The 15,804-nt window shown below is 36.8% G+C and overlaps 1 protein-coding gene across 1 annotated transcript in view; it reads right to left on the reverse strand.

Moving 5' to 3' along the window:
• Positions 1 to 1,382: 1,382 nt before the first annotated feature.
• Positions 1,383 to 15,804, reverse strand: part of LOC113040551 (contactin-associated protein-like 5) — a 65,999-nt gene continuing 51,577 nt past the window's right edge. Inside the window, exons 15-26 of the mRNA XM_026198860.1 lie at positions 13,944 to 14,144; positions 11,643 to 11,799; positions 11,341 to 11,468; positions 10,410 to 10,580; positions 9,386 to 9,604; positions 8,506 to 8,745; positions 6,689 to 6,913; positions 6,168 to 6,301; positions 5,001 to 5,088; positions 4,593 to 4,796; positions 4,439 to 4,510; positions 1,383 to 2,325 (exon numbers count right to left, since the gene is read on the reverse strand). Coding sequence (XP_026054645.1) covers positions 2,123 to 2,325; positions 4,439 to 4,510; positions 4,593 to 4,796; positions 5,001 to 5,088; positions 6,168 to 6,301; positions 6,689 to 6,913; positions 8,506 to 8,745; positions 9,386 to 9,604; positions 10,410 to 10,580; positions 11,341 to 11,468; positions 11,643 to 11,799; positions 13,944 to 14,144 — 2,042 coding nt within the window. The 3' untranslated portion in view covers positions 1,383 to 2,122. The remainder of the gene's footprint in view (positions 2,326 to 4,438; positions 4,511 to 4,592; positions 4,797 to 5,000; positions 5,089 to 6,167; positions 6,302 to 6,688; positions 6,914 to 8,505; positions 8,746 to 9,385; positions 9,605 to 10,409; positions 10,581 to 11,340; positions 11,469 to 11,642; positions 11,800 to 13,943; positions 14,145 to 15,804) is intronic.

The raw sequence follows: 15,804 nt of genomic DNA on the forward strand, positions 1-15,804 counted from the left end.
TATATATATATATATATATTTTTTTTTTTTTTTTTTGGAACAACATTTCTTAGAACCAATCGCTGACTTCAGATTTTAGGAGTCACATTGGGACCTGGAAAATCTTGATACATTAATGCTGCGTTCCAGGCAGGTTTTTGAGCCTTTAAGTCATGACTTCAAACCACGACTCACTACTTTGTAGCGTTCCAGGCAAGTCACACCAAACTTCCTGAGCGCAAATTTTTTTAGCTAGATTATTAATTTCATTGCAACATTATATTGTCCTAAAATCTATTTTTCAACATGTACCAATTGAATAATAACTGCATCCGTAGGCAATATTATCCGTAGGTGCTGCCATTGTTGTTTCGCGGGCTATATGACGTCAGAGCTCGGAACTGGTTGTACATCGATCTAGTATGGGTTCACAGGTGGGAAGTCATGGGTCTAACTGCTGTTCCAGTGCACTTTCACGGGTAGAAGGTTGGAAAAACATGGGTTACGGGTTGCCTGGAACACGGCATTAGGTGCATCAGATGTACACTTCCAACAGGAAATCTGTAAGAGTATGTGATAGAGTGATAGCACCAGAAACAGATGCACTGAACGAGTGAGTCTTAGACTTTAAAGACAACATAAAATTGACCGTATAACTTTACTTAAGGACCCAGTGAAATCAAAATTGGAGTTCCGTGGCTTGTAAGATCATGTCGATTAGCTTTGAGGCCATTTATATGATAGCACGCCTTTAAAAGTTGACTAAATAAACATTAAGCACCTCTACACATTTGAGATTTACAATGATCTTCTAGCAAAACAGACCAAGCAGTCTGAGGACTTGTCTTGCGAACTCCACAAATTTGTGTCCAAATACTCCAGACTGAGAATTTTCTTTCCCAGGATACCAACTACAACTGATTAGCAACATAATTTAAGCTGCAAAGTAAGCTGTAAAGCATTCTGCTGCTTAAAATAAAGCACCAACAGGAAATACTCCAAAACAGCATCAAATCATTGTATGGGGTCTGATCCAAGGTTTACTGTGCATGAATCAGTGATTTTAATAAAACTTTTCAGCATATGTAACCAAATTGGCAGGAAAAATAATACTGACCAATATCACTCCTACTTTTAATGATCCTGAATAAAATCTTTCAATTTCATTTTGAAATATATGACATAACCATGATCAAATGGTCTTATTCTGAATTATTCTTCAGTGGAAATTACTCCAAATAATAATACAATAAGTCTTTGGGAACTTTTTCTAAATGAAATAACTTGCTCCGCCTCCTTTTCAAATGCTATCACCAATCCCTTCCCTCCAATCACTCACCTCAGCATAACACCTGCTTTACACAACTCAATCATGGATGCAATCAAGTCATATTTCCTGTTCTTTCTCTCTACGAATTGTCACATGACTGTTAAGCTAAATGCATTATGAATGCCGTTTTTAAGTAGTCCTTAGGAAAGGAAATAAGAAGTGAATGAAGGAGAAACAGAGCAGAGGAAGGAGGAAGTGAAAGAGCCCCAGTGGTAACATCACCCACTTTATTTGCATCACTACATCATGCTCGCCTGTGGCTGAACAAGACCATTCGTGCTGGAATTAGTACCACAACAGAGCCGTTTGATTGGTCACGGTCCACAGACCGGAGACCGTCGAGTGTTTGTTTGTCTGCCAGAGTGATTCTCAACGATTCTGTAATCTCTTTGTTGTCTGGTTAAATAATTAGCCCTGAAAGCAAAAGAGTCGCTTCAAACGTTTGATTCTCCATCCTCTACAAAGGGCTGAAGGCCATGTTTGGGTACGGCTTCTGAGCTTTGAAGCCTCCTGATCTTCTAACTCTTGGGAACGTTTTGTCTAAATCCGGAGCAAAGAACAACCCATATAAACCCGTTCTGTTCAAATCCGCCACGCTGCCTGCGTCCCACTATAATTCAACGTATCTGTGTTGTGTGCTTTCCATTCCCTGAATCCTTGATGCTAAAGGACAGTGGTTGGGAGGGTGAAGGGCACTGGCTGTGTTCACAAGGCTCAGCTGACTTCCTGTCCCCAATCCCTGTCCACTGAGTTGGCGCCGAACGTTAGGGTCATAGCGACTCAGTGGGGGTCACGAGGTTCGTATGCCACAGGTCAGATGAAGTACTCTTTCCTGCTGTCTCTCATGGCACTGTGTAGGTCCAACTCGGCCCGGTATCTGAGTTCTGGCCTGGGCTGGTGATCTTTCTCCTTGACGGAGGCCATCTGCCGGGTACGCTCGTGTCGATGGCGGTACAGGAAGCGGGTCATCACGGCCACGGCGCAGAGGGTAATGAGCACTACCGCTGCTATTAAACCTACGAGAGACAGAGAAAGTAATTGGCACTTGTGCTGATGCACAAAGGCAAAAGATTTCCTCATTCAAATATTGCAACTGGTTCAAGTTGGTCACATAGATTTCCGGCCACATTTAACAATGTTTGGCAAATTTTCACAAGCAAAATGCAGTAATTTCAGTAGGAATTAGGAATTTCGAATGTAGGTGAAAGATTTTCGCACATAGACTGGAAAGAGGATTTGCCACGTTGAACAACATAAAGCTGCTTGGTTTGAAAGTAACTCATGAGTTATGCTTTATAAATAGCTACACTATTGATGATGGATGCTAAGCCATTTTTGCCTCTAAAATCTGCTAATGTGACAACACCTTTAGTGTCAACTTTTGGATTTTACAGCATGTTTGCCTGGAGAACCCACGGGGTCAAATTTGGCCGCTGTTAATTGCTGCTACCCAAAATGAACCAACACATTTTTTTTGTCAAATTTAATTTCAAAAGTCCAGAGTGCCACTTCTGACCCCTGCATAGAGACACCTAGTGGATCAATATTGAACTCACAAGTGCCAGGGTGGTAGTAACTAGATGGCTGACCACATGCTGTTTTGTTGAGCTGGAAACCTACCAAAACAAAATCGTCTTCTCAGCAAACCAACTGTTGGTAAATTTTTTTATTTTTTGTTAATCTATTTAGTATTAGCTTGCAGAATGCCTAGAAGTAAGTTTTATATTGTTTTTGGTTAAATTAGCGACTCTGAGCTAGTTCAAAAAACGATGGGCTAAAAATGACCCTCTGGGTGTATGGGTTAAAAAAATGTTGGGTCAAAAATGACCCTTTGGTTCTTTGAGTGACTTTGATGGAGAATGGTGACAGTGTTTCATTTGTATAATATATTTTAATAAGTAACGCCCATTGGCCTGTCAAGGAGGAAAATCGCAGTCGATGTGCTGTGTGCAAGGACCTCAAAACTGTAATGCACTGTGAAAAATGTGCAGTTCCTTTCTGCATCAACAAAAAAAGAAATTGTTTCAAAGACTACCACAGAGTATAATATTCCTTTCTCTAGCAGAACACATTTTTGGATAAGCAAAGACCCATGTAGTTAGTTTTTTTTCAGTTGTGATTTTGGCCCTGTGTTCTTGTTTCCATTGGCCAAAGAGTTTGTACATTTGAAATCCAGTTGCAATGCAACAAATAAAGCAAAAAAAACATACAAAAAAAAAAAAAAAACATTGTTAAATGTAGCTGTGTGTTTGATTGATTATTTTCCTAAATTTAAAATAGTTTGCATTGACTTTTTGTTATTATTTGTTATTGTGATTCTTTGAAATGAAAGCCCAATGTGTCAAATTTGGCCCTAATCCTAAATTAGGGAATAAAGGGTTAAAATTGAAAAAGTGGATATTTTGGTGTTCAGTGAACTTGTAACAGTAATTTAATGCATAGTTCATAATTTTACAATGAAGAAAAAGGTTCTTGGGTTCTCCAGGGTTAAAAATGAAGCAGGAATGCAGCACCTACCTCCAATTACACACATACACTCCTCTAGACTCATAACAGGTAAGATCCCATTTCTCATTTGTTCTGCTCATAAATAGCTACTACACCAGTGGTTTTCAATTTCATATGTATATATATATATATAAAATATTAAACTGTAACTATGCTTCTACTATTCGAGCTCGCTGATTGGCTCGCTGAAGTATAAACCGCCAATTTATCTTAGATATTTTTGCTGCATATGCTACAGAACAACAGCAGTTGTGCCAAGCGGTGCCAGCCCAAGTTATTTTGTGTTCATTGCCAGTTCATTCAATAAAGACAGTTAACAATATAGCTTCTGAGTACTAATTTATTAACCCGACAATAGCGGGTCAGTAAATTCTTTTTGCAGTGGGCCACGTAAACATATGTGTTTGGTTGTGTGGGCCACGAGTTGAAAAAGGTTGGGAACCACTGAGCTACACTATTAACAATGGACCTGTTTTGCCCCTGAAATTTAGCTAAATTGACCACACCTTTAGTGTCACCTTTAAGATACCTTACTGAAAGTTGACAATATATATTTGTGACAATATTTGTAAAAGGTTTGATTTTACAGCATTTACTTAAGAAAAATGGAGCAGCACCTACCGCCAATTACAGCAGAGTCACTTTGGGTAGCGTTCGTAAGTTTCTTCCCTCTACTTCCTGTGTCTGCATGATCTGCGAATAAAGTTTGTTGTTTGTACACTGATTTCATTCATTTTGCCGTTTCTTGAAAACAGAAGATGGTACTTTTACCAACCTGACAAAGATCTGGATGAAGACTTATCAGCCAGCTCGCCGCAATTTGACTCTACCAGGTTACCAAGAACATTGACCAACGAGCTGCCTCGATTCAATATGGCCGCCTTGAGAGGAGCCAAATGGTTGAACTGAACTGAAGACAGACAGCCAATGAAACCTTTCGATCCAGCCTGGAGAACCTCCTCATCTACACCAGCTCGACCTGACAGAGGCAAGAAGACCAAATGGAAGTTCTTATTTGACGAACAAATAGTGCTAAACTTAAGCAAACCAGTGTATGTAGTGCTAAAAAATGGCTTCTTGCCCATCAGACTATCTCAAGGTGGCTCGGTGTGGTGAATTAGTCAGTTAAGCCCAAGCTCACACACCCACAGCTTTAATCATGGAGTTTAATTAAACCTCCTACCTGTGACTTTCCCCAATGTCAAAGATCTTATCGTGATCAACTCTTTGTCCGTGGACAGGCTGTATTTCAGATTGGTATCTTTATCAATCTAAGAAGGAGAAGGATACAGAGAGAAAGAGAGAGAGATGTGGCGTGACATTCGCGAGATTCTACAAATATTTTATTGGTGTGAGACAAAAGCCGCCATGTGTTAATCTGCAACACTGCGTGAAGAATACTGATGACATCCTTGAGTTTAAGCACTGCTCATGAAGTCTCTGCTACCAGGGTACAAAACTTCAATGTATCATCAGCCATGCACATCAGGGTACTTTATTTAACTCAGACTGAAAACAAATCTGATCTAAATCAATAGAGAGGAATGCGATTAATGATGCTTCAACTTTCCCTCTGCAACAATGGAAGTGAATTATGAAACACAAAATTTCTTTGTAAATTGTTTGTAAAACCATTATTATTAAAAACTGATGCATTCATTACATTTCTATGTAATTTATTTGGTTAAACCATTCGTATGTAAACTGTCTCAAGAATATAATGTGTTTGAGGACCATTCTTATGAAAAGTGTAACACACACACATTATGCATATTATATATAAAACCAGTTTTACATAATTTGTCACAAAAATGTGGCCTATACATTAAAATGTTAGCAAAATTTAAAAATGTGTCACAAAATAAAAAAAAAATTCTTTCTTTGACTGAAGTTCTGTGTAATCTTTTTGGAAAACTATTCGTATGTAAATTGTTGCATGCATGTGAATGACGCTGAATAGCTGTATAATTAGTTCATAAAACTATTCATATGTAAATAATATCTTTAATCGAATTTCAGTGTACATTTTTTCATGAAAATATTTGTACATAAATTGTTGTATGAAAGCAACACACATCTTTAATTTAATTTCTGGGCAATACTTATGTAAATTGTTGCATGCCTGCAACATACATCTTTAAATTTCTTGATAAAAACATTTTTAAGTATGTTGCTTTGGTTAGGTTCGGCAAACAATTAAGAAATTTGTTCTACTCATGTTTCATGAATAAAGACCAATGATTTATTATAATGTTGACACATAACTGTGGCAAATATCAATTGAAAAGGTTAGTAACTGCCAAAGAACTGGCTTAAATTTGTTTTGCTTAGAAATATATGCAAAACTTACCTGGACATACATGTCCCTTCCTTCTCTATGGACCTGGACTCTGTGGAGCTCTCCATTGGCCAAATTATGGGATGTTGGTGTAAAGACGTCAGGCCCTTTATCTCTGTTCAGCCGATACCAAATCTGCAAACTCCCTGCGGGACACCAATGAGACACAAGAAACGCAGGCGATTTGAGACACGTTAGACAAAATCAAGTCAGCACAGCACATTGGATGGCTAATTTCCTTCCCCACTGATGAGGGTAATTGCTAGCTTGACCGCTGTTTTGAAATATGAGAAAAACAGAAAAGAATGCTCCTCTCCAATCATCACCATCATTGTTGCAATCATCTACTGACAGTTTGAATGTAATCAAATTGCATGAATAATGTAATGATAAAAAAATAAAAATATGGGATGGTATACAGTATGACTAAAATATTATAAAAAAGTTTTGAGAGATTCACCCATATAGCAGTTAAAAAAACAAAAAAACAATAAAGAAACCAGAAAACAAAAACAGCAATATTATCTTAGTACCATTGTGAGCCAAAATAATGGCCATGTACTGTTGATGATAGGTATTGACTGTCAGAAGCATGGCAGGCATTTGAGTAGTGAGGAAACTGAAGGTGATGCTCTCTCGTGAATTGCTGCTTTGGGCAAAGATAGCTGAGGACTGATGACTGTGGTTGCGCATCACGGAAAACGGTTCCTGGAAGGTGTAGGTCACCGAGGACCCGCTTTCAAAGGACACGGAAACTTCTGGAAAGGAAGAAAAAACAAAAGCGTGAAAATGTTGGTGCAAACGCTTGTGGGCAGATCATTGACGGCGACTGGCCTTGTTTTTGTTTCCCTATCAGCATAGTAATGCACTGCCGAACACCAAGGACACAGCTCTGAATGGACAGAGTGGAAAATGCTGAGGAAATGAATCGTTTAAAGTTTAAATTAATGCAAAATTATGCCTGGACTGAAATCGACCCCTGGGCATCTCATAGTGTTCATTTACTCATAATATTATCAGAATAGAAACACCATCCCTCTGGAGTCCAATAAAGAAAACGCAAAGCCAAGAATGCCGTCTCATTCACTGAGTGTTGAATAGCTCAGCTGTCTGGCATATCAGAGGATCAAATGTGATAAAGGCCGTATTGACAGCAGAGAGGTTTAGCATTGAGCGTGATGGGCAGGGAGGGTCCGCTGGGATTGGTCAAGTTGCAACCCTTTGAGCGAAATTCATCCAAACAACTGCGGTTCACGGTCATGGACTCAAGCCAGACAGAGAATAGCAGAACTGCACTGAATACCTCATGTTTTATCCAGCTCAGCTTTGATCAGGTGCAATCTGCCGGCGCAACGCAGTCTTCAGAAATTAAGGCTGCCGAGCTCTTAAATGTCCTCCTTCTGGAACGCTCTTTGATTTTTAGTAGAGGAGTTAGGAGGATAACAAAGTTGAAACAAACTGTTTTTGATGAGGGACTTTTGCCTTGAATTGCAAGAAAATCTAAAAACTTCTATGTCAGTCAGAAAACAGATATGTTGGTCAAGCATCGGCCAGTTAGCATCTTATTTTAGTTATGAATATCTCACCTGTTTAAGACATTTTATTGTGTATTGGTATGATATTAAATACTGAGCAACCTGTTTTTAAGATATTATAACTGGAAGTTTAATTATTATTATTTTTTTATGGCAAATTATTTTTCTTTACTTAATAATTTACATATTTTGTGGGGGAAATTTTAAGAGAATAATTTTGCGAAACAAACTTGCCCTGTTGAAAAAAATAAATAAATCAAAAACAGTATATGCTGGTTTGGTATGTTTTGAAACATGGCTGCTGGTTTGAGCTGGTTTGAGCTGGTTTAAGCTGGTCATGAGCTGTTTTAAACTGGTAATGTGCTGGTCCTAAGCTGGGAATGAGTAGGATCTAATTGCTTAATGTATGTCCAGCTTAGGACCAGGACATAACCAGCTAAGGACCAGCTTACACCAGCTCAAACGAGCAGCCATGCTTCAAAACATACCTAACCAGCACATGCTTTTTTTTTCTCAACAGGGTTTGGCTAAAAAAAGCATTATTCTTCATCAAATATGCAAACTGAAATTTTAAATCTACAGATCAGCAATGAAAACATTTTATGAATTTTAGCAATTCATTTCAAACAAGAATCTTTCACTCACACACCCTCAACTTGAAAAGTCAGCGCTTTAAGAAAATCCTTTGACAGAAAAAAAAATTGTTCTATATTTTTCGACATTGTTGTGGTGGACCAACGATATTTTAGAAACCAAGTGCCAATATAAACAAATTCAATATTAGTGCAAAAGAATTATCGCCAATATTAACGTACCTTTCTTGCAGTTGGGTCCTCCGTAGGCCGAATGTGTGCAATCACAAACGTAGCCACTACTCTTCTCGATACATTTCCCCCTGTTGTGACACAAACTGTTTTGGCTGCTGCAGTGTCCCAGACACCCTGAACTGACTCCAGGGGTCATTTTAGCCCGCTCCTCAAGGTCAAGTGTCATCCCGTTTATGTTTAATGACCTGATGCACCCTAGAAATCCTCTCTGTCTGGATGCTGTGCCTCCTGCACAGACAAAAATGCAGTTATTTTAAAAAGGAAGTGTTGTTTGCACCGGTGCAACAAATTTAAGAGCAAAAAGACAGAAAGCTTTGTTAGCACAAATACAACAAAATTAAGTGCTAAAATAAGAGCTTTGTTAGTGACAGGAAAAAGGCAGGAAGCTTCTTTAACACTACTACAAAAACAAAGTTTTGTTAGCAGTAGTGCTACAAATTTAAGCACAAAAAAGACAAAAAGCTTTGTTAGAGGCTAGTACAACAAAATTAAGACCAAAAACAACAGAAGGCTTTGTTAGTAGCTAACACAATAAAATTAAATGTACAACCAGCAGAATGCTTGTTAGCGCCTAAATTGTGCAAAAATAACAAGAACCTTTTCTAGCGCTAGTACAACAAAATTACACGAAAATAAGACAAACATTTTTGTTAACACTAGTTTATCAAAATTAAGCACAAAACACAGGAAGCTTTGTTAGCACTAGTATACCTAAATAAAGCACAAAATAAACAGAAATCTTTGTTAGCGCTGATTTTATTGAAGTAATTAGCATGTAAACACTATAAGCAGCATCTGTGTAGAGGTACAGGGATATTATTTTCTTACTCCCCCCTGGCACAGAGCTGTCACTCAAGGCGGTGCCTACCAATGAACAGCTGGCTGTTGAGCTGAAGGTGGGTGTGGCCTTCAGACGGGGCCTCCAGGAAACGCAAGGGCAGCTGGTCCACCTGCAGCGACGCCTCCTTCACATTCCTCTCGGCTCGGACATAATGCCACTGTTTGTCGTTCAGCGGCACGTGAGACTTTACCGTCAGAACCACCGGCCCGTTTCCCACATCAAACGTGAACGTCACGACAGAGGGTGCTGCGGGATTCGGAACAAAACACACAAATCACTACATACGCAACAGGAATTTGTGTATATAATTTATTAGATACTAATTAGTGGTGCAAGATAAATATCGGCCGATAATGAATGCGCATTTCGTCAGTAAAGCCGGTTCTCGAATAAGTGGTAAAGATGCGCATTAATTATCGGCCGATATTTATCGTGCACCCCTAATACAATTTTTTTTTTTTATATTCAAAAACAAAGTTGTTCTTTGAATCAAGTCAATGTCCAGTTTGAGATGGAACAACACCTCGTTGTAATGCAACTAACGTGTTCACATGGAGCCAATGTATTTTGGCAAGTCTTGGTGAAAAAATTATCCTTAATCTTGGGGGAAAATATATATATATAAAAAAATATGAAGGCAGGCAGTATGATGAAGATGAACAGCCTCAGCGAACTGTGTACAGTAATTACACAGCTGATGGTTTCACTAAAACTGCTCTTTCCACTCAAACTGGCTACGTCCTCTCCTCTTTGCTGCAAATACTAATGACACGGCATGAATATGAGGGGCTTTTACCATTTTAATTCCACATTTGCGTTAATAAAGTGTTATAGACAGATTGGTTGAAGGTCACAAAACCTGTGAGGGAACATGTCCAGATCATATTTCATGGAAAAAAAAAAGACATAATTAAGTATGTTAAGAAATAAAATAGTAAAATATAAATATGGTCATATGTCATATTAAAAATAATACATTCTTAACTCTTCATTTGAAAAGTTAGTTATTTGACTTTTTTGAAAGTCTAGTTCTCAATATAAGGGGACTCACCACTGAGCTCCACTCTAATGAAGTCTTTTGTGCCCAAATTTTCCAGGAAGACTCCGGAGGGAGCCGTGGTTTTGAAATAGAGCGAGATGTCGACGCTGAGCTCGGCCTGAAGTGTTGAGAAGTGCAGGTAAGACGACTCCTGGTAGAAGGAAGCGGCGTTCCACAGAAACCCTGAGGAAAGAGGTCTTATTAAAATATTCTTATAATAAGACTTAATTATGACCTGGAATTTGAGGAGTCTTGTCAGAAATTATATCACTCTTTTATAGCTAAGATGTGATAGACTGTGTAAGTGAAGACTAGATCTGACTCCAAGTTTTAGATTTACTTTACACAGTTTTAAAGCTGATAAAATGAATGCATTAACACCTGGGCTAATGTGTTAAAAATGCACAATTTAACTTAAAAAATGCACACAAAAAAAGTTAGAGCATGATTAATCCATTTATTAAACTAACAGAAACAACTGTTGCTCAAACAGTAGAAGGCAATGAGAAGATCATGAATTTGATTCCCAGGATAAGCAAGGATAAAATTATAGCTTGCAATGCAAGTCATTTTGGATGAAAGTATCTGTCAGACTCATAAATGTAAAAGTAACAAATTCACTTGAAAGGGAACTGAATGCGTGGCATGCTAAAAGTCAAACATGATTATAAACATGATTATTTTCTTACACTGACAGAAATAATCAAACTGAATTAACACTGTAACTACACAAGTAGAAAAAGTAAAGATAAGTTTCTAAATGTGCTAATTACATCTGGTTTCAAAGAAAAAAAGAAAAAAAGATGAATCCTTTTTTTAGTAAAATCTGTAAAACTTTCAGTGTGCTTTCATCACACCAGAAACAAACATGCTCCCATCTATTGTGTTACAGTTCACTCGCATTTCTAAAGTGTGAACAGATGAGATATGTATGCTTACGTACTGTCCCCGTAGCAGTGCAGAGATCCCACTCTGTAAACGGCTTCGGACCCGCTTCGGTTTGTGTCTCCTACCAAGATCTCGGTTACTGGTAAGTGGTCTTTGTAGGACAGCACTCCTGTGTCATTCTCCCTGTTCACAAGCAAACATTAGCTGTGTTTACCCGGCTGCTCTCACTATCTGCAGCTCTTGATACCGTCAACATATGCTGAGAAGATATTTAACAGATACAGTACAAACAAACAACACAAAATCTAAAATGAAAGAGCACCAGTGTAGAAACGGGCAAACAGTGAAGGCTCGCACCATGAGCTGCGGTCAGCGTCACAGTTGCAGAAGTGGTTCATATCGATGCAGTTTTCATCCAGACTGCAGGCGCACTGCTGCACCCCGGGGAGAAATCCACCCCAGTACGTCCTTCTCTCTCCTGCCCGGTCCAGCCACCAGGACAAGGGCGTTCCATCTGGAGCAAACACATTTCAGACAACACATTTCTTTATTTCGCCACTGACATCTAACACTGCTTGATGATAAAAAAAACGCCTTAGGGATGTGCCAGTATAGAAGGTTAATACTGACAGTCAATGACTATTTTTGTGCTATGGCTGATAAACATAGTTTGCCAAAAGATATTTTATTAATTACTCACACTTACATGTTTATATTTTATGCTATTATATCCTATACAATATTTGACCTTTAATACCTTTACATTTAAAATGTTTATTTTTATATCAATTTAATATTATGTGAATATAAAAGTATAAATTAATTTATTTTTACATTAATAATAAGATAGTGTAATGATGTAAAAATTACTACTACTACAACTAATAATAATTACAATAATAATTATTATTATTATAAATTTGTAAATTAATAATTAAACAAATAAAATATATTTATTAAAAAATTATAATGATAATATTAATAATAAAAAACTAATAATAATAATAATATATGGCATACATCATTTTTATATTTTAATGCTATTACATCCTATAAAATATTCAGTAATTTAATAAATAACCTTAATTAGAATAACTTAAATATTACATAATGTATTTTTTTATACTATATCTTAATTTAGATAACTATTAAAATACTTATATTTCAGCAGAAATTTTGCCAAATGCCAATAATAATAATAATAATAATAATAATAATAATATCATTAATAATAATAATAATAATACTACTACTACTACTAATAATAATAATAATAATAATAATAATAATAATAATAATATCCTTTTTTTAAACAAAACAAAACAATGCCAATAATAATCATCTTAAAAATACAGTTGATAACTGCATGTAATAAGTAAGAGCTGGAGGTCTTTGGATTCCTCTGTTCCTCTGAGGTTAAGAGATCTGATAAGAGTCCAGTCAATGGAGATATTCCCACAAGATCCAGGCACCATTAATAACAGGTTTAGCCTTTCTACTCAATATCCCCCCAGGAAAAATCAGGCCAACCGTTGTTCCTTTGCTCTACAGCCACCAGAGCGCAAGAACGGCACCCAACTTCAAATCTCATTATGCAAATATCTCTCTGCCCGGCACAAACTGATGAACAATTTCAAGGACTGGCTAGTTTATAAATGTCTCCATTTCCCATCAATTAATATTGTAATTAGATTGGGGTCAAGTCAGATTATAGATCTGAACAAATTCCACTTTAGGTAAATTATCCAATGGGCCAAGACGTTTTAATCAAGAAAAATGACTTGGAACATACGCAGAGGAACTGTTCGGACAGTGAACAGTGATCAGTGACTGAGTTTAATACGAACAAAGTATCGACAATTATCAAATAACACTATAACTTTCATTGTTGCATTAATAAGTCATTAAACATTATAACATTAAACAATGATTATATATTATTATAAGTTATTATAAGTTATATATTATCAGGGTTTTCATTGTTAACTAAAACTGCTAAACATATTTGACTGGAATAAAGCTGAAATAAATATTGGATTAAAAACTTTAAATAGAAATTATAAGTGTTATTTTGGCAACTAACATACGTTTAAGTTAAAGCACACAAATGATTAACCGAATAGAAAAACTAAATTTAATTTGAAATAAAAACTAAAACTGAAATATAAATGAATGAAACCCAAATAAAATAAAATCAAATAAAAAGTAGTAAGCTAAAATGATTAACTGAAAAAAATACTAAAAATAAATGTAATCTAATGAGTAATAGAAAGACAAAAGCACATAACAATATTACTAAAAACTTTATTACTAAAAAAGCTAAATATTAGAAAAAATAAATATAAATAATAATAAAATAATACTGTATTTTACTTAATATTGTCAAATAATAAAGAACTTTAACATAACTTTTTATACTGACTTAAATGAAGAGAGCAAAACCACAATAATAACAATAATATTAATAAATAGTAAATATGAAAGGTGCCTTGAATAAAAGCATCTGATACATTTAAAATTATACATACAAATATAAAACAATTCCATCAAAATGTACATAATTACTAAATGTAGATGAATATATTATTTATATATCAATATACTGTATAATATTATATAAAGCAAAAACCAACTGTGCTGAAGTTGTTCAATACCCACCCCATGTGTTGAAGAGGCGGGACTTCCTGCAGAGATAAACGACTTCCTGCTGACACTGTTCAGACTTGCCCACGAGCGTCCGCAGCTGTTCCAGAGACGCGCTGTAGTTGAACTTCATCACGTGGGGCTTCTGAAGCGACGACCCTTGAACCCTCACCATCTCTGTGCTGTTGTGATTCACTACGGTCCAAACCTTATCATCTGGAAAATACGAAAAAACCTGTTTCGAATTCTGAAATAATACATATGCATTTCAACGCTAACTGAAAATGTTATTTTTGCAGTCAGCGTACTGTAGAATGTAGTATGCAGCACATCGCCCATTTTCTGCACTATCAAAGCCTATCCCACACTAAACTGAATTCATAGTACTTCACACCTCCTCAGTTCTTTCAATCACAAAAGCAAGCTGTAATCCAGATAATAACGTACACAAACTTTAATGAGAAAAGAGCGCGACTTCAATTAGCAAGTCTCCTCCAACCCAGACTTAAGGCCAATTTTCGCTACACCTTTGACGTCAGCTTTCATTTATCCAGCAAACACCTCAGCGGGGGGGTCATGTTTACTCAGCCAGCAGGCACTTAAGTCTGCGTATGCCAAGCGAACAGTAATTTACATTTCATGCGGCATTTCTAATTGAGGTTGGCCGAAGTCAATGGCACTTTATTCTAGTGGATCCCGAACCAGCGAATGTGTGTGTAAGAGAGCGACGCTTTATCACAATTCTGAAGGAGATGAGTAATATTTCACAGAATACAGCAGCGTGTATAAAGGTCCAGCAAAATGGGCCCGACCGCGGTTTCCCCCGGACAGACCCGTTGTTCTGCACCCTGGGACCCTGACAGCCCTGGCAGACAGCGAAACATTCATCAGCTATTGGACAAGTTCAAGCTCTGATTAATGACTTCGCATCGGTGTTGATTCAAACAGATTTCCCCTGGCAGAAAACTGCCTTCACAACCCGACAGCTCTGTATATTTAAAAAAGTAAATAATCTGACAAAATACTTCCGACAAGAACTTTTAAGGAAGCTTTTTGACCAGGATGTGGAGGCTGAAAGTCAAATCACCCTTGAGGCAGTGGCTATTTGTATTAAGTGTAAAGGTAATTTCTCACTGAGTCTGAAATTTTTGTATGCGTTTTTCAGTTTTTTTCTCGTATTCGTCATCCTTTCCTATCAAAATGCTTGCTAAGGATGCGAAAAAGCAGAAAACTGAACCTGATGCGAATGTTTTTTATGATGGACGATAGTTTTTAGGCAGTGTGTAAATGTGATTGACACAACGTGAGGTTGTATTTATTTTTCAACATGCGAAAACTTCGGACTTAGTGTGCAATGACCTAACATATTTTCTTAGCAACAGAAGAAACAACTAAGTACAAATAGAACTTATTTACAATATTGTAAAAATAGTCATATTTTCTGCCATTTATAATTCTCATTGCCAATAGTGGCAAATATCTACACCCATGTTTTGGAGTACATTATAAAACAGTATGCAATAATAACATATTGAGTGTAGATTATCATTTTTTATAAAAAATGTATAAATGGATGCTGCTTTATTGGGACAATAAAAACCTCCGCACATCTACCTCTAACTTTACACGATACTTTATTTTCAACTTTTGGATTATTTCCTTCCTTTTTATTGGAAATAAATGTCTTTCTGATGTGATATGAGATATGAAAAGGGATAAGAACGAGTTTTACAAAAGGCGGATTCAAACTTGAGTCGATCGCGTCAAAAAGACTGCGCTATGTGTTTTACCATCCACACAACTGAAGGTGTTGCTTGATTATGGTTTTTATAAAATTGTCAAGCCCAACGACACGCTGGTGGACGGAGTTAGTTTA

Source organism: Carassius auratus, chromosome 22, assembly GCF_003368295.1.
Source record: "Carassius auratus strain Wakin chromosome 22, ASM336829v1, whole genome shotgun sequence".
In the NCBI taxonomy this organism is placed as follows: Eukaryota; Metazoa; Chordata; class Actinopteri; order Cypriniformes; family Cyprinidae; genus Carassius; species Carassius auratus.